Source organism: Oncorhynchus kisutch, linkage group LG7 (assembly GCF_002021735.2).
Source record: "Oncorhynchus kisutch isolate 150728-3 linkage group LG7, Okis_V2, whole genome shotgun sequence".
In the NCBI taxonomy this organism is placed as follows: Eukaryota; Metazoa; Chordata; class Actinopteri; order Salmoniformes; family Salmonidae; genus Oncorhynchus; species Oncorhynchus kisutch.
Window position 1 is genome coordinate 154,958 of NC_034180.2, and position 20,586 is coordinate 175,543.

The 20,586-nt window shown below is 43.6% G+C and overlaps 1 protein-coding gene across 8 annotated transcripts in view; it reads right to left on the bottom strand.

Moving 5' to 3' along the window:
- The window catches only part of LOC109876336 (nephronectin), a 55,455-nt gene that overhangs the window by 28,634 nt on the left and 6,235 nt on the right, over window positions 1–20,586 (bottom strand). For 2 of the 8 annotated variants that reach the window (XM_020468768.2, XM_031828248.1), the window contains exons 2-4: window positions 19,454–19,554; window positions 13,199–13,255; window positions 8,620–8,712 (exon numbers count right to left, since the gene is read on the bottom strand). In XM_020468768.2, the coding sequence (XP_020324357.2) occupies window positions 8,620–8,712; window positions 13,199–13,255; window positions 19,454–19,554 (251 nt within the window). Of the gene's footprint in view, window positions 1–2,143; window positions 2,243–8,619; window positions 8,713–13,198; window positions 13,256–19,453; window positions 19,555–20,586 lie in introns of all 8 variants that reach the window. The other 6 variants (XM_031828250.1, XM_031828249.1, XM_031828245.1 and 3 more) reach the window with 5 other exon arrangements.

Consider the following 20,586-nt stretch of genomic DNA (forward strand, 5'->3'; position numbering starts at 1 on the left):
AACAATTCCCAACACTTCAACACAGTCTTGTTAGCATCATTAGCACTGTCACTACTGACATACAGGGATTGTCGCTAACTATCATTAGCATCTCCTCAGCAACATGGCCAAACACACAAACATGACAAAATGCCCTCTCGACTAGCGACAACACCTCCAAGACATCTCACCCTGTCTGCTATTTTGGTCGACATCCCTGTTTTTTTATTGTCACCTTTCATTGGCCACTACCCTCCCTGACAGTTCAGTATTCACGCACACACGCACACATATATACACACACACACAGAACCCTGGAGCTGGTATTTGTCAGCCATTTCTCCCACTGTCACTCCTGCTTTGTCTGCCGGAGCTCTGCCTTCATCATTAATAAGAGCTGCTGTGGAGAGAGACATGGTAAAAGGCAAAGAAACATCAAAAACATTGTCCATTGAGAGAGAGAGAGAGAGAGAGAGAGAGAGAGAGAGAGAGAGAGAGAGAGAGAGACAGAGAGAGAGAGAGAGAGACAGAGAGACAGAGAGAGAGAGAGAGAGAGACAGAGAGAGACAGAGAGAGAAGAGAGAGAGAACAGAGAGAGACAGAGAGAGAGAGAGAGAGAGAGAGAGAGAGAGAGAGAGAGAGACAGAGAGACAGAGAGAGAGAGAGACAGAGAGAGACAGAGAGAGAGAGAGAGAGAGAGAGAGACAGAGAGAGAGAGAGAGAGAGACAGAGAGAGAGAGAGAGAGAGAGAGAGAGGTATTCACTTGCCCAGGCAGTGACAACTGAAAACAGCTTGAAAATGTAAATGAAGAGGATGATGGGAAAGGAATGGGTCACGTTCTCAAACAGCACAAGCGCCGAGCAGCAACTAGCGCAGCCAAATGACATACACAGCCTGGCTGAGTCTGCTCCCTGTTGGAAGATAGACAAGATAGAGGGAGACGGGAGGAGATAACGAACGAGAGACAGAGAGCAGATGAGAGAGGAGATAGCAGATAGGACTGACAGATAGGAGAGATAGAACCACCACTTGACAAGGTCTTGGGAGTCTATTGTATGTGTCTCTGGAGTTGAACCCTTCACTGAGATATTACTATTTACTGTCAATGAATTGTCGTGATGCATCAAGAGAGGGAGAAAAAGAGAGAGACATTTTATTTAACCAGGCAAGTCAGTTAAGAACTAATTCTTATTTAAAATGACAGCCTAGGAACAGTGGGTTAACTGCCTTGTTCAGGGGCAGAACTACAGATTTTTACCTTGAAAGCTCGGGGATTCGATCCAGCAACCTTTCGGTTACTGGCCTAACACTCTAGCCACTAGGCTAGCTGCCACTCCAGACATAGAGAGAGAGAGAGCAAGAGAGAGACATAGAGAGAGAGAGAGATACAGATAAATAGAGAGAGGAGAAGGAGAGAGTAGACCAAGTGATTTATTGGGTGGACTGCTTCAAGGTATGCGTCGGCGGTGCATTTCTGACACGCCACTATCACTTGCTAACAGATTACCCAGGGTGCTCTTTGGTCAAGAACATGCAGGTCTTGAAATAAAATAACACGATAACGCCGGACAGACAGAGTGGTCTATTGTTCTAAGGTGGCTGAGAAACCATGAGAACCCATGTATGTGATGGTTCCCCTTCCGAGCTGTCGGAATTTCAGGAAAATTAAGAGAAGGTGGGGGGAGGAGAAGAACGAAAAACAAAAACAGAGGAAGAAATTGGGAATAGCACAGCAGCTTTCAGTGCTGATTGATGAAGGAAAAGGCCACTGCTTCAGAGGGCTAAAGGAGAACAGAGAGAGAGAGGGATGAAGAGAGAGAGAGATTCAAATAAAGACAGGAAACCGAGATGCTGGAATAGGAGTCCAGAATAGAAACAGGGTTTAAGTGCAAAGAGGCACAGAGTGGTGTGGCATATTGGCATCATGGCATCATGGCATGCTTGGCGTTCGCTCTGCCATACCTGCTGCCAGGCCAGGCTCTGGTATCGGCTCTCCTAGAAGGAGGAGGGAAGGAGAGGAAGAAAAGAGGAGGAGACATTCATTCTCACTCAGCCCAAGCCATAGAGGACTGAGCCATGCATGTGGGGCATACAGTGGGTGCTGGGTGTGGCAGGGAGCGGGGGGGCACCCTTCACCACCTCACATTCCACAGTTTATCTCACCCTCCATCAACACCCCTGCTGGAGGCTGGTGGTCCACAGGAAGAAAGATAGGGGGGTGACTGTCCCATGTTAGGGGGGTTACATAGTCCAGTTCCTCTTCTTATATAGGGGAGGGAAGGGGGAGACAAAACAGCACACCACAAGGAGAGAGAGTGAGAGCTCGCCGCCGATGGGAAAAACACCCACGCACACACACTCTGGGATTAGTACACCTCTGACCACGACTGCATTCCTGGAGAGCAAGAACGACATTATGCAGCAAAGAGGATTACACATTTGCAGACTAGAATCACACCAAAAAAGAGAGAGAAGGAGAGAGAGCCTGTTTCTCCTTCTTCTCCTCCTCCCTCCAGCATTCCTTTGCGTCAGCAATGACATGAGACAACGTCTCGGAGTCAGAGAGAGTAATCAGTCAGTCTGACCCTCCAACTGTATATCTGGACTTCAGAGTGTGTGTGTGTGTGTATGTGTGTGTGTGTGTGTGTGTGCTATTGAGAGAGTAGTGACTACCTGATTGAATCAGGCTGAACCACCTGGTCTAACTACTTCCTTGCCAACTTCGTCCAGTCCAGAGCCTCTTGTCTGCCTGCCTGCCTGTCTGTCTGCCTGCCTGTCTTCCTGCCTGCCTGCCTGTCTTCCTGTCTTCCGGCCTGCCTGCCTGCCTGCCTGCCTGCCTGCCTGCCTGTCTGTCTTCCTGCCTGCCTGCCTGTCTTCCTGTCTTCCGGCCTGCCTGCCTGCCTGCCTGCCTGCCTGCCTGCCTGTCTGTCTGTCTGTCTGTCTGTCTGTCTGTCTGTCTGTCTGTCTGTCTGTCTGTCTGTCTGTCTGTCTGTCTGTCTGTCTGTCTGTCTGTCTGTCTGTCTGTCTGTCTGTCTGTCTGTCTGTCTGTCTGTCTGCCTGCCTGCCTGCCTGCCTGCCTGCCTGTCTGCCTGTCTTCCTGCCTGCCTGCCTGTCTGTCTGTCTGTCTGCCTGCCTGCCTGCCTGCCTACTGACCATTAGGTGACCTTGATAAGGGTGGAGGAGAATGGTAATTGAACAATGCAAAGACCTGGGTGACACAAGGCTAATCATATGATGACATGTAAAGTATCCTTTGTAATCCTGTGGCAGCTGCAGTGTTTGACTTTCAACTTTACAAATATCACCCCAACTAAACAGAGAGAAAGAGACATAGAGAGGCAGACGGAGACAGAGAATGGCGCTCAGTTGGTAGAGCATGCTGCTTGCAACGCCAGCGTTGTGGGTTCGATTCCCACGGGGCACCAGTACGAATCAAAAGTATGAAAATGTACGCGCTCGCTACTGCAAGTCGCTCTAGATGAGAGCGTCTACTAAAATAAAAAAATAGATATCTAGATGGAGTGTCACTAAAATAGATAGATATCTAGATAGAGTGTCTACTAAAACAGATAGATATCTAGATAGAGTGTCTACTAAAACAGATAGATATCTAGATAGAGTGTCACTAAAACAGATAGATATCTAGATAGTGTCTACTAAAACAGATAGATATCTAGATAGTGTCTACTAAAATAAAAAATAGATATCTAGATAGTGTGTCTACTAAAACAGATAGATATCTAGATAGTGTCTACTAAAACAGATAGATATCTAGATAGTGTCTACTAAAACAGATAGATATCTAGATAGTGTGTCTACTAAAACAGATAGATATCTAGATAGTGTCTACTAAAACAGATAGATATCTAGATAGTGTCTACTAAAACAGATAGATATCTAGATAGTGTGTCTACTAAAACAGATAGATATCTAGATAGAGTGTCTACTAAAACAGATAGATATCTAGATAGTGTGTCTACTAAAACAGATAGATATCTAGATAGTGTCTACTAAAACAGATAGATATCTAGATAGTGTCTACTAAAACAGATAGATATCTAGATAGTGTCTACTAAAACAGATAGATATCTAGATAGTGTCTACTAAAACAGATAGATATCTAGATAGTGTCTACTAAAACAGATAGATATCTAGATAGTGTGTCTACTAAAACAGATAGATATCTAGATAGTGTGTCTACTAAAACAGATAGATATCTAGATAGTGTGTCTACTAAAACAGATAGATATCTAGATAGTGTGTCTACTAAAACAGATAGATATCTAGATAGTGTCTACTAAAACAGATAGATATCTAGATAGTGTGTCTACTAAAACAGATAGATATCTAGATAGTGTCTACTAAAACAGATAGATATCTAGATAGTGTCTACTAAAACAGATAGATATCTAGATAGTGTCTACTAAAACAGATAGATATCTAGATAGTGTCTACTAAAACAGATAGATATCTAGATAGTGTCTACTAAAACAGATAGATATCTAGATAGTGTGTCTACTAAAACAGATAGATATCTAGATAGTGTGTCTACTAAAACAGATAGATATCTAGATAGTGTGTCTACTAAAACAGATAGATATCTAGATAGTGTGTCTACTAAAACAGATAGATATCTAGATAGTGTCTACTAAAATAAAAAATAGATATCTAGATAGTGTCTACTAAAACAGATAGATATCTAGATAGTGTCTACTAAAACAGATAGATATCTAGATAGTGTGTCTACTAAAACAGATAGATATCTAGATAGTGTCTACTAAAACAGATAGATATCTAGATAGTGTCTACTAAAACAGATAGATATCTAGATGAGAGCGTCTACTAAAATAAAAAATAGATATCTAGATGGAGTGTCACTAAAATAGATAGATATCTAGATGGAGTGTCAGCGCGTGCTCAGTTTCCAGATAATAAACACAGCAAAAAGCCTTAAACAGGGGTATTTAATATCAACTAACTACAGAGGTTTAAGGCTACTTCCAAACCTTATATTAGCTAACGCTCTCAGAATAGATAGCGCTTAGGATGACATGAAGGCCGAGCGGTACTCAACTTGAGGTACGTGAAGCATAATATTTGGAGAGATGCCACCGCCGCTGGTTCGCTGACACGTATACGAGAGAGAAATGTAGGGGGAAGGGGGAGAAAAGAGAGGGATTGAGATAAATAAAGAGAGAAATGTAGAGAGAGAGAGACAGAGAGCAAAATAAATGGAGAGAGGAGGTCTCATAATTGTACAACTCGATTACAGATATTTTTCTTTCTGATGTCTGAAACGGTTACATGGCGCTCGCTCCCTCACAGGACCTTTTAATGGCATCTAAACAGTGGGAGACAAGGGTTTAATTGAAACCTCCCGTAGAAAATAATCATCTTATTAAAGGGATTTTGATCTGCGGGAGTGTGTCTGGCACGTCGTCTCAGTGCTAACTGGATTATCTTGGTAATGGGTTTGATTTGGTGTGGTACAGCATCAGTACCCATCTGGCCCCGACACCATGGCCCCACCATGACCAGATGTCATTCTGTTAAAGGGGCAATCTGCGATTGGTAAATCCATTGTTTGAACTACAGAAAGTAAATACATAAAAGTGTTAACATTTGAAAACAAGCTGGACACGGTTTTGATCAGTAATTGTGATAGAGCGAAACATTTTGAACATTTGGTGTTATTGCAGGGGATGTTTGATCAATGACACGTAATTAATAGCAATGTACAATGTATAATTGTAATACCTCTAATCCCAACACTAAGTTGCTGGAATAATTGCTCACTAATATGAATAGATTATGGGTATACATTGGTCTAGCCATTACAGTGGTACAGGAAGAAAGAGCGACATAATGACATGTTCCTAACCAAGCTGGATTCTAGACAGAGAGACTTTAAAGTAAGAGGGAGAGTGAATTCTCCTCAACGATCACCTCTATGGTCCCTCTTGTCGCTGTCACAAACATCTGCTGTGTTGTGGTGCTTTAACACTGTTGTTAATCACAGTGCCTTGAGGATCATTCCTCTGTGCTCTCCACTCAGTTATTGTGGAAGCAGAATGCCTAGCCCCAAGCATGCACCTTACTGCACTGCACTGTGTGTGTGTGTGTGTGTGTGTGTGTGTGTGTGTGTGTGTGTGTGTGTGTGTGTGTGTGTGTGTGTGTGTGTGTGTGTGTGTGTGTGTGTGTGTGTGTGTGTGTGTGTGTGTGTGTGTGTGTGTGTGTGTGTGTGTGTGTGTGTGTGTGTGCATGTAGCCTTTGTGTTATACTTGTAACTACTGCTTGTAAACATGTTTCTGTGTTTCTGCCACATCACTATTTAAACCATTACAGTTCTAAGTGGGTGTCTAACCGAACATGAATTAAACATAAGATAGATAGATAGATCAATCAAGTATCGGCATAAAGGAAAATGAACATTCACAGCGAGTCTTCGACTGACATTAGAAAGGCAAATCAGCAGTTAAACAGCAAATCACTACTTTGAATGGAGAAAATAAATCCAATCTTTAGGTTTTGAATAATTAATGATGTTTCTAAGGCGACGTGGAATGATTCCTGCTGAAGGTTAAATATATTAGACATATTAGACATACATTATCTCTAAATGATCGATCACTTGAAAAATCCCCAGATTGCCCCTTTAATGAGCTCTTCAGTCAGTCACACCAGATGTCAAAGCCAAGTGCTTGTCTACAGCACTGCTCTGCCAACTGAGTTCCAAGCACACTTCAGCATTTTAATATTTTTAAATGGTAGTTTGTCAGACAAGTCTAATTATTATTAGTAAATTGATAAAAGAGCAACGTGGCCTAGTCGAAGTAAGGAAGTCAGAGGTGTTCATTAGAGCAACGTCCGCCCTAGTGGAAGTAAGGAAGTCAGAGGTGTTCATTAGAGCAACGTCCGCCCTAGTCGAAGTAAGGAAGTCAGAGGTGTTCATTAGAGCAACGTCCGCCCTAGTCGAAGTAAGGAAGTCAGAGGTGTTCATTAGAGCATGCAACGGAAAATGTTTTAAAACATTTTGCAGCTGAAAACTAAAATGTAATGTTTTTTATTGGACCTGTCTAAGTAGTCCCTCCCAGTTTGAGTCTGTTCTCTTCCTTTGGTTACTAACGAACATGACCCATGTTTGATTCTTTTTCTAGCGACTACATCAAAGTTCAGCCAACCTGCCATGGGCCACCTTAGCCTGAGACATGTACGATGACTCATTTCTACATTCCGGAAAGGATTTTAACCCCCTCTCCCCCCTTCTCTCTCGCACCGTCTCTCTCGCCCCCCCCCCCTCTCTCTCTCTCTCTCCCTTCTTGTTTTTAATTACATGCTATCCCATTCCTGTCTTAAGGCGTGAATTCCACAAGTAGTTTCAAGCCACTTGGATTTACCTGAAACTAACCCTGACTGAGGGGGTCATTCAATTCAATATAGAGGCACAGACACAGACACACGCACACACACACACTCGCAAGCACTCTCACTCACTCACTCACTCACTCACTCACTCACTCACTCACTCACTCACTCACTCACTCACTGTGTGGTAACTCTCAACGGACTACTCGTTGCATTGCGTTTTCAGCCTGCTCTCTGAGTTATCTCAGGACAGTAATTGAGATGTTATCTGCAGAGGGAGGTTGTACTCCAGGCATCATTCACTGTGTGTGTGTGTGTCTCCGTGTGTGTGTGTCTCTCTGTGTGTGTGTGTGTGTGTCTCCGTGTGTGTGTGTCTCTGTGTGTGTGTGTCTCTGTGTGTGTGTGTCTCTGTGTGTGTGTGTGTGTGTGTGTGTGTGTGTGTGTGTGTGTGTGTGTGTGTGTGTGTGTGTGTGTGTGTGTGTGTGTGTGTGTGTGTGTGTGTGTGTGTGTGTGTGTACGGGCCCTGGCGCACAGCAGGCATTTCCATTTGTGCTGATTCAGGCTGTTTCTACCACCCTCTCCTGTGTGATTATAGTATCTAACCACTATGGAGAGAGCTGCCTGTATCCTGCATCAGCTATGAATCAATGAATAAAACGGCAACATTAATACGCCTGTTCCTGTTGCTATGTCTGTGTGCATTGTAGACAATAAACAATGATTATCATGCCCTCGCTCAGGGCCGGGTGAAGTTTGACTTCCATTAGTTTCCTTTGGAAAATGTTCATGTCAGCAGGTCTGGATGGAGGTGGATGAAAGGGGCCATGAAGCACTGAGTAAAGGCATGCTGGCTCAGATTAGAACGACCACTAACTCACTATGGCTCTCTCTCTCACTGACTATCTCTATCTCTCACCAACTCCATCTCTCACTCACTAACTTGCACTCTCATCTCTCACTAAGTACCCATCTCCCTCTCTCTCTCTCTCTCTCTCTCTCTCTCACCAACTCTCTCTCTCTCCCTCCTTATCTCTCACTAACTACCTAAACTCTATCTCTCTCTCTCTCGCTCTCTCACTAACTGACTAACTCTCTCTCCCTCTTTCTCTACAGGAGTATGAAAGGTACAGTGTATTTTCACACAGAAGACACCAAGTGGTCTATCCAATCTAGTGTAGGGTGTAATCACAACGTCATTAAGCATCACAATGTCACAATGTCACGATCACAACGTCAACCCAGTTACTGGTCGGCAGTGAGGAGGACGGTCTTACCTTGATTGCAGGTTTTTCCAGTGAAGCCGGGGTGACACTTGCATTTGCTGGGTCCTACACAGTCTCCATGCTTACACCCGTGCTGGCACAGAGCTGTTTGGGGAGGATTCCCATAGATAGGAGAGAGGCAAGTGAGAAGAGCAGTACCCCGGAACACACTCACAGCCTGTTTTCATAAAGCGTCTCAGAATAGGAGTGCTGATCTAGGATCAGGTGCCCGGTGTCTATGCAATCTTATTCAATATGATCTAAAAGTCTAAACTGATCCTAAATCAGCACTCTCAGACACTCTGTGAATACAAGCCCTGGTCTCAGATCAGATGTGAGAAAGCATTTAATCCTGTCTGACTTGTTCAGTAACTTGGTGTGTACTACTGTTGATCTACTTTAGTTTATTCAGTTTTTTGTTGGTTAGTGGCTTGTAAGTAAGCAACGTAAGGTTTCAACCTGTTGTATTCGGTGCACGTGACTAATAACATTTTCTTTGATTTGTTGATTTACTAAGTACGACAATGCAAGCACAGCGGCGCGTGTGTCATACTGGTGTGGGATTAGGGGCGATGGGAATTGTGGTTCAACAATGTAGAGAGAACATTTTCATGTGAAACCATGCTTTCATATAAGTTATAAACTGTATTACTGTACAGCGCTGGCTTATTGGTAGAGAGAACCCTGTTTCCTTGTTGATTTGTATCCATTTCAAAGCGTACAAGCCCTAAGCGATTAAAACACTTGAACTTTGTGCGAGCGCTGAAGTGCTGATTTTCCTGGCTTTGAAAGCGGCTGCACTGATATTTACGGTGGGAAACGGCCAACACAGTTAAACTAAACGAATAGCCTCATACCTCACTATTAGCACGGTGTTAAAGCACACAAAACCAACGCTTGCCTTGAACATTATGTTCAGTATCAGGCAGTAGAAACAACATAAAACATCATATTTTCTGGCTGCTGGTTGTCCATTGTGTGAAGTGTTGTTTAGGGCAACTGAAGGCATTGGGACTTGAGGCAATAGTAATGCTTTACAGTATCTCTGTGTGTTCTGGTGTTGGAGACGCCCGAGTCCCAAATGCTACCCTATTCCCGTCATAGTGCATTACTTTTGACCAGAGCTCAATTGACCCTGTTCCAAGGTAGTGCACTACATAGGGAATAGGGTGCCATTTGGGACGCAGGCACAGAGCTGGAGGCTTGCTCTGATTTCTGTTCTGTCTAACTGTGCTGCTCACTGTGTTCACCTGCAGCATACTAACCATGGCTGATATACAGGGGCCTCAGCCAACTGGTACTAATTTCCATTAAGAGCTTCATTAAGTCCGTCATAATAGGGACCAATCAGGCTCGTTAATTATCCATACGGTTGGAGTTGGAGACGGGGGTGGGGGGTTATATGTGTTTGTGGCGGGAAGCGGGGTGAGTGTGCGTGCGTGCATCATGATTGGACACGTCTGGGCGAGCTCGCTTATCTTGTCACAGATTTATTGTGCGCCTGATACCATCATTATGTGAAGTACAATGTAGAGGTTCAGTGGGAAAGAGTGGAGACTCAACATCATGACTGATGCTTAGTGTAAATAGACAATGGAACTGTATAGAAGGCTAGCTGAGCATTGCTTAACTATAAAGATATAAGCAAGCATGAAAAGTTTAATTTTGGTATTGTAAGTACACCCTACAGGTGTAGGATCTTAATTTGATCCCTCTTTGTTGCTGAGAATTTTTCTGCACAGCATGGAAAATGTACACTTGTAGTGTATTCAAGGCTTAAAAAGTATTCTAAAGTTTGTAATTTACACTTTACATGTTAGTCATTTAGCAGAACAACTTACAAAAGCAATTAGGGTTAAGTGCCTTGTTCAAGGGCACATCGATAAGAGTTTTCACCTTTTACATTTCAGACTTGATTTTCCTTAACAAAAAATGTATCTACCTCTAAAAAAAATCCACATAATAATTCACATTTCCCGTTGCTGCAGGATAATTTTCCTGCTGTAGCAAACCGGCTCCAATTAAGATCCTACACCAGTATATAGGTTACCCAAAATGACCATTCACAAAATGTCAATTGAAATCGAATTAGGTAGCTATATGAAGTGTATCATTTTCGGTTAAACCTTTGAGCATGGGGCGTTGGAGGCGATAAGAGGGTTAGTGTTCAGATTTCGGCTTGGAACATTGTTCATATTGAATTCACAGCCATTAGTGGGGATTCCTTTAGCTGGAGGAGATAGCATTGTGTAGTCTCATTCCACTTTATTAGAATGTGTAACCTAATAGACAAGACAGCGTTAGCCCAAACCTGGGATATATGAGATAGGGTGTTAACGCGAGGACGCAGGTGAGCTGTGAAACCTCTAGATTACGCCCCTGATTAAAAATAAAAAAGGGTTTGACATATTTTGTCGGGGGGAGTTGAATCAGGGAAACGTGTAAAACTTGTTAGGTCAAGTCCTTATCTGGTCAGCGATTTGGGCCAATTAAAGTCGATGAAATCATTTATTAATACAGCTGACACGGTCACTGTCACGAGCTGTGAGGGGTTTTATTTTAAACTTTTTCCACAGAGGGTAGTATGAGGACAAGCATGCTCAGAAGTAACCCATCCCAGGCTGTTGGGTTCAGAGAAAGGTTGGTCTTTTTAAATCTAGCGGTGCGGCCCAGGGAAATACCCTGTGTTCATTAGACCACATCAAACGACATGAGGAACTAAAAATGGCCGCCGCAACCGTAGAGGAGCAACTACATGCTCCAATTCAACGCGCTTCTCGTTCCCTGAATACCTACTGATGACACCCCTTCACACCAGTTTGCATCAGGCATTCCTCTGGCAATCCATCCTTAGAACCCATCTAAGGATCAGGCCCCCAGTGTCCAGACTGGAGCCTGAAGTCACGAGCTCTGCTGGTCAGCTGCTGCTAGCAACCTAGCAGTGCCAAAAGCCCTGGTCTGGCCTAGTAAGCCTATGTAAATTACAATCGCCAGAAAGCCCCCCATCCCCAAAGAACATTTTGACGGCAGTTTTAGCCTCTAATATTAGTTTATTATTATCAAGTTCAATCCTACGGTCAATCAAATCGAGATATTTAATTAAATTGTGATCCATTCTGACTACTACATTTGTCGTCACACAGGACCATGTGCTGACACAGACCAATCACGGGCCGGCAGGCTACGGGGAGGCTCGCGCCCGGTGGAGTTGGCTCTCTCAGGCAGGATGAAAATGACTACATCGACCATGAACCTTTGCTAGTTACGGCCACTTTTACCATGATCCTTAGCAATTTCTAGGTGCCATTCAGCCCCATGCAGCAATATGGCGTGGTTCAAATGCAAATACTTCCGTCTTCCATAGGAATACGTGGATGCTGTCAGCGCTATCACCATCTACGGGCTTTAATGTCTACGCTAAGGATGTTGGTCTACTTTTGGTCTCTGGGGGTCAGATGTTTGTGAACTTCATTGGAATGAGGAAGTATGCTCCAGCTACATTTCACTAACTACTGTAACTTGACAGTGTTTAGCAAAGACAGTTCATATGTTAAGATACAGTATATGATATTGTCAAAATCATTGTATTCGGGTAGAAGAAAAGCTGGATATTTTTTTACTGTACTGCTTGACATACATGTATTGCTAGAAAAAAACATTTTAGCATTCCGTTATCTGACAGCGGAGTTCATTTCGTGCAATTCTACACATTTTGCCATAGGGCAGAGAGGAAAATGAGCTATTTTACATATAATTTCCTAAACTTCTACGCAGTTTGCCACAGGGTGTAGAGAATTTGCATGCAGTTTTTAATATGATAGGGTTTCTGAGTAAGACTGAATAACAAAAATCAATGTGGGCCCCCCGGCTGGTAATTCCACCATGATTACTAAGTTTAGATAGCTGGCCGCTAGACTAACTTACCATTCTAAAATACTTTAGCTGACGTGGGCTAATTGAGTGACTATCAGTGACTGACATAACAAGAGAAAAACTGCTGATGCACAACCACATTTTTTCATTGCACCTTGTTTATTCTACTATTTTAACTCTTGCAACAGTAAGTTGAGACCCCGACTGAGCCCCCCCCCCCCCCCCCCGAAACAACATATAATCTTCCATCACTGATGTAGGCGTACCATTTTGAAGATTGGGAAGTAATCTTCATTGAACTACAATTATTTTACATAGGCTCTTGGTTGAGGAAGTTTTCATGTACTAACTAGGCAGCTGTATATAGTTTATATGAGGATATCAAACGCACAGGAAATGAATAACTAACACTTAGTCATCTGAGGGCATCATCACATAGCTCTCAGTCAAGTTGCTGGTGTGAACGCCAAACATCTCAGTCATGCTGCTGGTGTGAACGCCAAACGGTGGCTGCAGCACCAGAGTTGTCAAGCCAGAAGGGGAGGAGATATTTCTTTGCCAAGGGGATGGGGAAGGGGGGAGGATGAGGGAGGGGGGGGGGGGGGGGTGACTATTAATAAATCAGTGAAGCCAGGATTCAGAGGATGTGTCTGCCTCGCTGCCTCCAGGACCTCGTCTTGCCAAGAATAATTTGAAAGAAATATGTGGAGCAGCTGACCTTGTGGCGGACACCGTATTCTCCCGACTACTCTGTGGGTTAGAGCGAAGACGCCTGCTGCAAAACAAATGTGCAAACACAAAGAAAAGAACATTCCAGCAGGCGTTTTGTCTTGGTTGGATGAGTGAACAGAATCGAGGCATGAGAGAGCCAGAGAGCCGTGCTCTTTTTGACGAGTAAAGCATTCTTGAAATGATGCACAAAGCATAACAAGGAGTCACACACATTACATGGTTACAACCACAGAGGATGGGCGTCGGGTGGCACGTCCCCTTCGCAACATGCAATGTAGCTAGTAGCTACATCTGGAATATGCTTACAAATCCAAGTTTAGATCAATCACACTAAATGTAAGCACAGGGGTGAATTCCAACTTCCACTTAAGTCTAGTAATGCATTGATGTCAATGGGAAACGAAGTGAAAATTCTATGTAAATGGCAGTTAGCATAAGCACCATGGAGAATGGATGCTTCTCATCGCGCAATGTTGCCAGTAGCTAATAGCTATGTTTGAAATATGTTTACAAATTGGAGTTTAGATAGTTTAATTAGTAACATTGATGGTCAAATTGGAGTTTAGATAGTTCAATTAGTTACATTGATGGTCAAATTGTACCGTGGTTCCGCAGAGATACCGCGTGGCATCATGCTGGCTAATTGCATATTTGTGGAACGTTCACATCACAAGCCGAGAGGAGAAAGACAAGGCGTTTTCTTCTAACACACAGGCTGCAGATTCTGTGATGTTCAATTCAATTTCCTCCTCCATTCCTTTGATGGATAAAAATACCACCACCGTCACCACATTTTGAAGGAGGCCGCAGCATATTTCTCTGTGTCTGACAAATAATTGATACAAGTGCTTAGGTATGAACAGATTGATATTTGACAAAGTATTTGATCCTTCCTAGGCCCACGTTGAATTGAAACACAATCTATTGATTTCTCCCTTTCAGAATCCATGTACTTTTTATTACCTTACCTTCCTTGTCTCTTACTTACCTCATTACCACTAACAGATCAAACTACATGATTAAGTTTCTATTGAATGGATTTCACCCATCCAGCTAATAGCAGATCAGTGGCCTTGAAGAAAACGAGACAAAGAGAAGCTATTTAAGACTATTATTATTTAATGGGTGCTTAAATTTGTCCTATATTTGGAAATGTGTTTTTTGCCTATCCTCACCCTCAGGGTGAAGGGTCACGGCCAGGGTATTGGTTAAACTGTATCAGTTTACCCATTATGTCACTCACTCATTGGCTTCCATTACCAATTAAAAGTCCTCTCCTAATCCAAGCTACTTTGTACTTCGAGAGGGAAACCGACTAAACAGTCTCATGCAAAACTGCACTGAAGATCGGTATCCTCTTGGATTTCTTTCCAAAATCCGGGATCAAAGCAATAGACCGGTAAGAGAGAGTTAATTTGGGATTCCATTTGTAGGGAGAGCGAGAGAGAGAAAGGAGAGAGAGAGAGAGAGAGAGAGAGAGAGAGAGAGAGAGAGAGAGAGCGAGAGAGAGAAAGGAGAGAGAGAGAGAGAGAATGGGAGAGAGAGAGAGAATGAGAGAGAGAGCGAGAGAGAGAAAGGAGAGAGAGAGAGAGAGAATGAGAGAGAGAGCGAGAGAGAGAAAGGAGAAAGAGAGAGAGAGAGAATGGGAGAGAGAATGAGAGAGATGGAATATGATGCAACTGAGGAGGCTTCAATTTGATTAAATTCATTTAAAAAACTCACCGTCATTTGTTTAGTGTTGGTTTGATTAATTGCAGCTCTTTGCCATCTTTTTTGCAGCTCTTTGCCATAATCCGAGAGCTTGTTATGACTAAACGACTAGGACGTGAGGACTAAGAAAAACTTGTTGATTTGCCAGTGGTCTATTCTCATCCTGACTGTGAGTTAAACCTGAGGGACATTCTGATGTGTATGTAATCATTGGAGATATACTGCAGATGCTTAGCAAGGCAAATGCATCTCTGTTTATGGTGGCACTTGGATAAAGTAAAGTAACGCTGCCTGTGATTTAAACCACCCAATCGCATAACATGTCAGTGTAGTACCAATGGAAATGTTTGGCCTATAATAAATCTCTCGCTTTCTCTTTCTTCCTCTCGGTTCTCTCTTTCTGTCCCTCTCTCTCTCTCTCTCTCTCTTGATCTCTCCTCTCTCTCCACCATCGCTCTCCTTCTCCATTTCTCTCTGTCACTCTCTCTCTCTCTGTCTATCTCCACTCACTCACTCCCTCTCCCATCTCTCCTCTCTCTCTCTCAGTTCTGGGGACAGGGAGCTTTAAATTCGGGGCAGACCCATTCCAGTTCTCCATTCTTTGTGAGCAGTCACCCAGACCGATCACTGAACTCTTGCAGGGCTGGAGACAGCCAAAACCCGATAGCACCGCCAATCTAATCTCCGGGGCCGGCCCCAAAACTGCAGTGGTGTAATCTGTAATCCATGACGACTGGCCTCCCTCCGTCTCCGAAGTTTAAATCAGCCCTGTGGCAACATGATGGAGTACTGATTGAGGTCTCGAGTGATTGGACTGTGTGGTACGCTCGGTCGGGGGCATTTGAAGGCGTTAGTGAACATTCTGGTTTTTCTCCTATGGCATTGATTTATCACAACGTCTGACATGGATGGCAGGCGGGAAAACGATACGGTTTCCTTCAAAAACAGGTGGTGGGTAAAAGTAGCTTTTGCCGAGAGGGGGGACGACTCTCCGAGGTGAACTCAACGTTTTCTCGTACTTGACATGGAATGTGTGAGACTCCTGATGGGTACTTTGGAACAGTATTAGAGAAAACAGACAGATAACACACTGCTGTCTAATGAACAGAAACAAGGTCCTGTCAAAGGTATCTACTCACCCAAAAGACTTTGACATGTCAATCAAACGTCAAGCGGAAACACGGATTACTCTACTAATCCCTGTCACTGTAGATCTTGTCTATTTCTCAATTGTCTAGAAACTCTGTCCTCTCCTTGCCTCCTGTCTTCTCCTTCATTGCACTGATCTGAGAGAACTGACCAGGTGAAAGACAGCCTTACGATGGGCTTGATTCCACCATATTGTTTTCACCTGTCAATTAATTTCAAATCAATGCAGAGGATGGAGCTAAACCCAAACAGGATAAAACAAATATTTGGTCTGATATATGATGTTATATTCTGTCTACTCTAGAAACGGAGATAACTTCCTCTTCCTGACTGATCCAACATGGACAGCTGGGAGGACCTGAGCCAAGACCAAAATGACCAGGAAGCAACACTTATTGAGTACAGGGATTCCTGCCAACACGACAGCAGAGCTCTTAGCTAACTAGCCTAGCAACATGTTGGGGCCTTAGCCGTCACAAATAATAGCAACCACAAAAGCATCCATTTCTGCCACTTTGTCTTGAGCCTCGTCTCTTGAGTTCCCTCCCAGCACAGTCTTGGTCTGGCTCTAAGTCTGAGTCGCTATGTCATTACCATAACTTGTTTTTCTCAAGCTAGGGTCTATGTGAGAATGCAATTACCATATTCTGTTTTTCTTTTCACCTCAAATGAGGAGCGAGGGATAAAGAGGAGAGGAGAGTCAGCTGGCGGCGAGGCAGAATGTTAATCTGACACGATAAGTGGGCCTAAGGTTACTCAACTCAACACTAACACTCTCACCTAGGGGAGAAGGGAAGGGAACGAGGTCGACCACCATAACAGAGTGTCTGAAAGGAGGGCCTGATGCCAAACCTAAACCAAGTGAAGGTTATTGAGCTCAACACCCTTGCCTAGGGGAGAACGAAAGGGCAATAAGCGGGCCACCATTACAGTAGCCTGCTCCCAGGTCAGTATGTACTGTCTTGATAGCTTCTCTGGTCATTGTAGGACAACACAAACAGATCTGGGACCAGGAAACCATAACATGGCATCCAATGGAAGGCCCAGTGCCAAACGGAAACAATAGAGCTCACCGTGAAGTAAATACCTTTGGACAGGGACCAGCAGTGTGACACTTTAATTTAGTCTAAAAACGACAACATGAACAAACACCAAAAAATCTAGCATGATTATAGCATGAGTCATGACAAGTGATTAGCAAAAAAACAACAACAACAAAAGAGCTAAACAAAATGCATATGAGGTGAAAGGTTATGAAGGTGATGTGAAGTATAATGACGATGACATGAAAGCATTATAACCCCTCCCCCACCCCCAGGCTTCCAGGTTAGTAGATTGACAGAGACGGAGCCAACATGCAGCCCAGCCTCTCTCTGTCTACTCTCTACATGTTGTGCGTAAGTAAGCCCGTTGTGTCACCCATCACACTTCCGCAGCCGAAGCAACAGCTGTACCATCATGTGTGCAGCAAGCCATGCAGTGTATCTCCCATTTGTCAGGCTGCTCGACACTTTCAGAGCTCCCTATTAATATCATTCACACATCTCTGCAGGATATAATTACACAGTATGGCAGCAGCCAATACTTCTCTGTTTCCATAAGAGTCAATATTTGTCCATAGGGCTAGATATTTTATTAAGGGTCAATATAATATCAGACGGTGGTATAATGTAATACTGTTGCACAAAATGTGTTCATTCTAGTAAAATGAGGTATATTGAGGCTACAGTAGGCTCATTCTAGTAAAACGAGGTATATTGAGGCTACAGTAGGCTCATTCTAGTAAAACGAGGTATATTGAGGCTACAGTAGGCTCATTCTAGTAAAACGAGGTATATTGAGGCTACAGTAGGCTCATTCTAGTAAAACGAGGTATATTGAGGCTACAGTAGGCTCATTCTAGTAAAACGAGGTATATTGAGGCTACAGTAGGCTCATTCTAGTAAAACGAGGTATATTGAGTCTACAGTAGGCTCATTCTAGTAAAACGAGGTATATTGAGGCTACAGTAGGCGCATTCTAGTAAAACAAGGTATATTGAGGCTACAGTAGGCTCATTCTAGTAAAACGCGGTATATTGAGGCTACTGTAGGCTCATTCTAGTAAAACTAGGTATATTGAGGCTACAGTAGGCTCATTCTAGTAAAACGAGGTATATTGAGTCTATAGTAGGCTCATTCTAGTAAAACGAGGTATATTGAGTCTATAGTAGGCTCATTCTAGTAAAACAAGGTATATTGACGCTACAGTAGGCTCATTCTAGCAAAACGAGGTATATTGAGGCTACAGTAGGCTCATTCTAGCAAAACAAGGTATATTTACGGTAGGCTCATTCTAGTAAAACAAGGTATATTGAGGCTACAGTAGGCTCATTCTAGTAAAAAGAGGTATATTGAGGCTACAGTAGGCTCATTCTAGTAAAACGAGGTATATTGAGGCTACAGTAGGCTCATTCTAGCAAAACAAGGTATATTTACAGTAGGCTCATTCTAGTAAAACGAGGTATATTGAGGCTACAGTAGGCTCATTCTAGTAAAACGAGGTATATTGAGTCTACAGTAGGCTCATTCTAGTAAAACGAGGTATATAGAGGCTACAGTAGGCTCATTCTAGCAAAACAAGGTATATTTACAGTAGGCTCATTCTAGCAAAACAAGGTATATTTACAGTAGGCTCATTCTAGTAAAAAGAGGTATATTGAGGCTACAGTAGGCTCATTCTAGTAAAACGAGATATATTGAGGCTACAGTAGGCTCATTCTAGTAAAAATAAGTATATTGAGGCTACAGTAGGCTCATTCTAGCAAAACAAGGTATATTTACAGTAGGGGCATCCTCTGAATCCATGACTGTCACCAAATTGATTCCCTGCACACCTGCATTTACATATACATGACATTTACTAAATATACACTCACAGCAATCATTTACAATTATCTGTTTACATGGCTACAAGCGTATAATGGGAATCTGCTCACTAGAGCCTTATTCACGGCTAGAATATCGTTCCCACAACACGGAAAACTCAAAAGCAGCAGTGAAAATGTCAAGTGTATTTTTCACTTCGTGTGTGTGTACGTCCACGTATGTGCCTATGAACAAGTGTGTGTGCCGTGTGCTCGTTGGTAGAGTGTGTGTTTCAGAGCCCTTAGTTACTATATGTCTTTTGTATAGCACTTTGTGACATTGGCTGATGTAAAAAAGGGCTTTATAAATACATTTGATTGATTCTAGACGGGTGTTTAATCCTCTTTCTACATCCTAATTGTGGTTAGATCCCAGCAGCTACACCCAGGTAACCCACGGCAACCCCTGTCAGAAACCCTGGTTGCCCCCGGTAACCCTAACCCAGCAGCGGGCACGGTAGAGTTGGCACTACTCACGTTGGCAGTGGCCCCAGGAGCGCCGGGTCCATCCCCAGCAGCAGTCGATGCGGGCGCCGTAGCGACACAGCCCATTGGACGAGGCCATCTGCCGAGGCCACCTGTCAGGAGACAGCTCTATCAGTTCACAGCCAATTAAAATGGACGAATTTAAAAGCCAGCAGGGTCTGTTGGTTCTTGCCCAGCAAGCCAGGAGAGAGAGGGAGAGAGAGACAGAGAGACAGAGAGAGAGAGAGAGAGACAGAGACAGAGACAGAGACAGAGACAGAGACAGAGACAGAGACAGAGACAGAGACAGAGAGAGAGACAGAGAGAGAGAGAGAGAGAGAGAGAGAGAGAGAGAGCAGTCTCATTCAAAACAAAGCCCAAGGCACTGATTGGCAGACTGAATATGTGTTTGTTCATTCTTTACCCAGCACATAATTAAATGTTACTTGTTTTCCAAATGCGAAGCTACTCCCATGTCCCTTAGAATGTGTAAGGAAAGTAAACAAACGTATCTGTGAGCGAGCTGGCACAAAAACACAGGACATTTCCCAATCAGCATGTTGGCATTTATTGCACAGGGGAGCCATGTTGGTTGGTGTGATGTCAGAGCTGAAGACTTACGGGTGAGACTACAGAAGAACAGGACCGAATGTAACTAATACGACAAGCTTCTCTCCACATCAGTGATCACTGACACTTTAATCTGTGGGGCCAGGCAGAGACTCCCATAGCTCAGAATGAAGGTGTGTGTGTGTGTGTGTGTGTGTGTGTGTGTGTGTGTGTGTGTGTGTGTGTGTGTGTGTGTGTGTGTGTGTGTGTGTGTGTGTGTGTGTGTGTGTGTGTGTGTGTGTGTGTGTGTGTGTGTGTGTGTGTGTGTGTGTGTGTGTGTGTGTGTGTGTGTGTGTGTGTGTGCGCGCGTGTGTGCATGTGTGTTTAGAGATTAGACTGTGGTGAGTTATCATTGTGACGTTCATAATGTGACCCCCCCCCATCTTCAGACTGGGGTGTATTCAGTGATGTGAAATGTTCTGCACAATGGCATGACAGACAGTCCTATCTGCTCTGCACAACACAGTCCAATCTGAACGTCACAGTTGAACAAGCCCCTGCTCTGAGTGCCAAAACCAAACGAGGTAGAGGCGTCA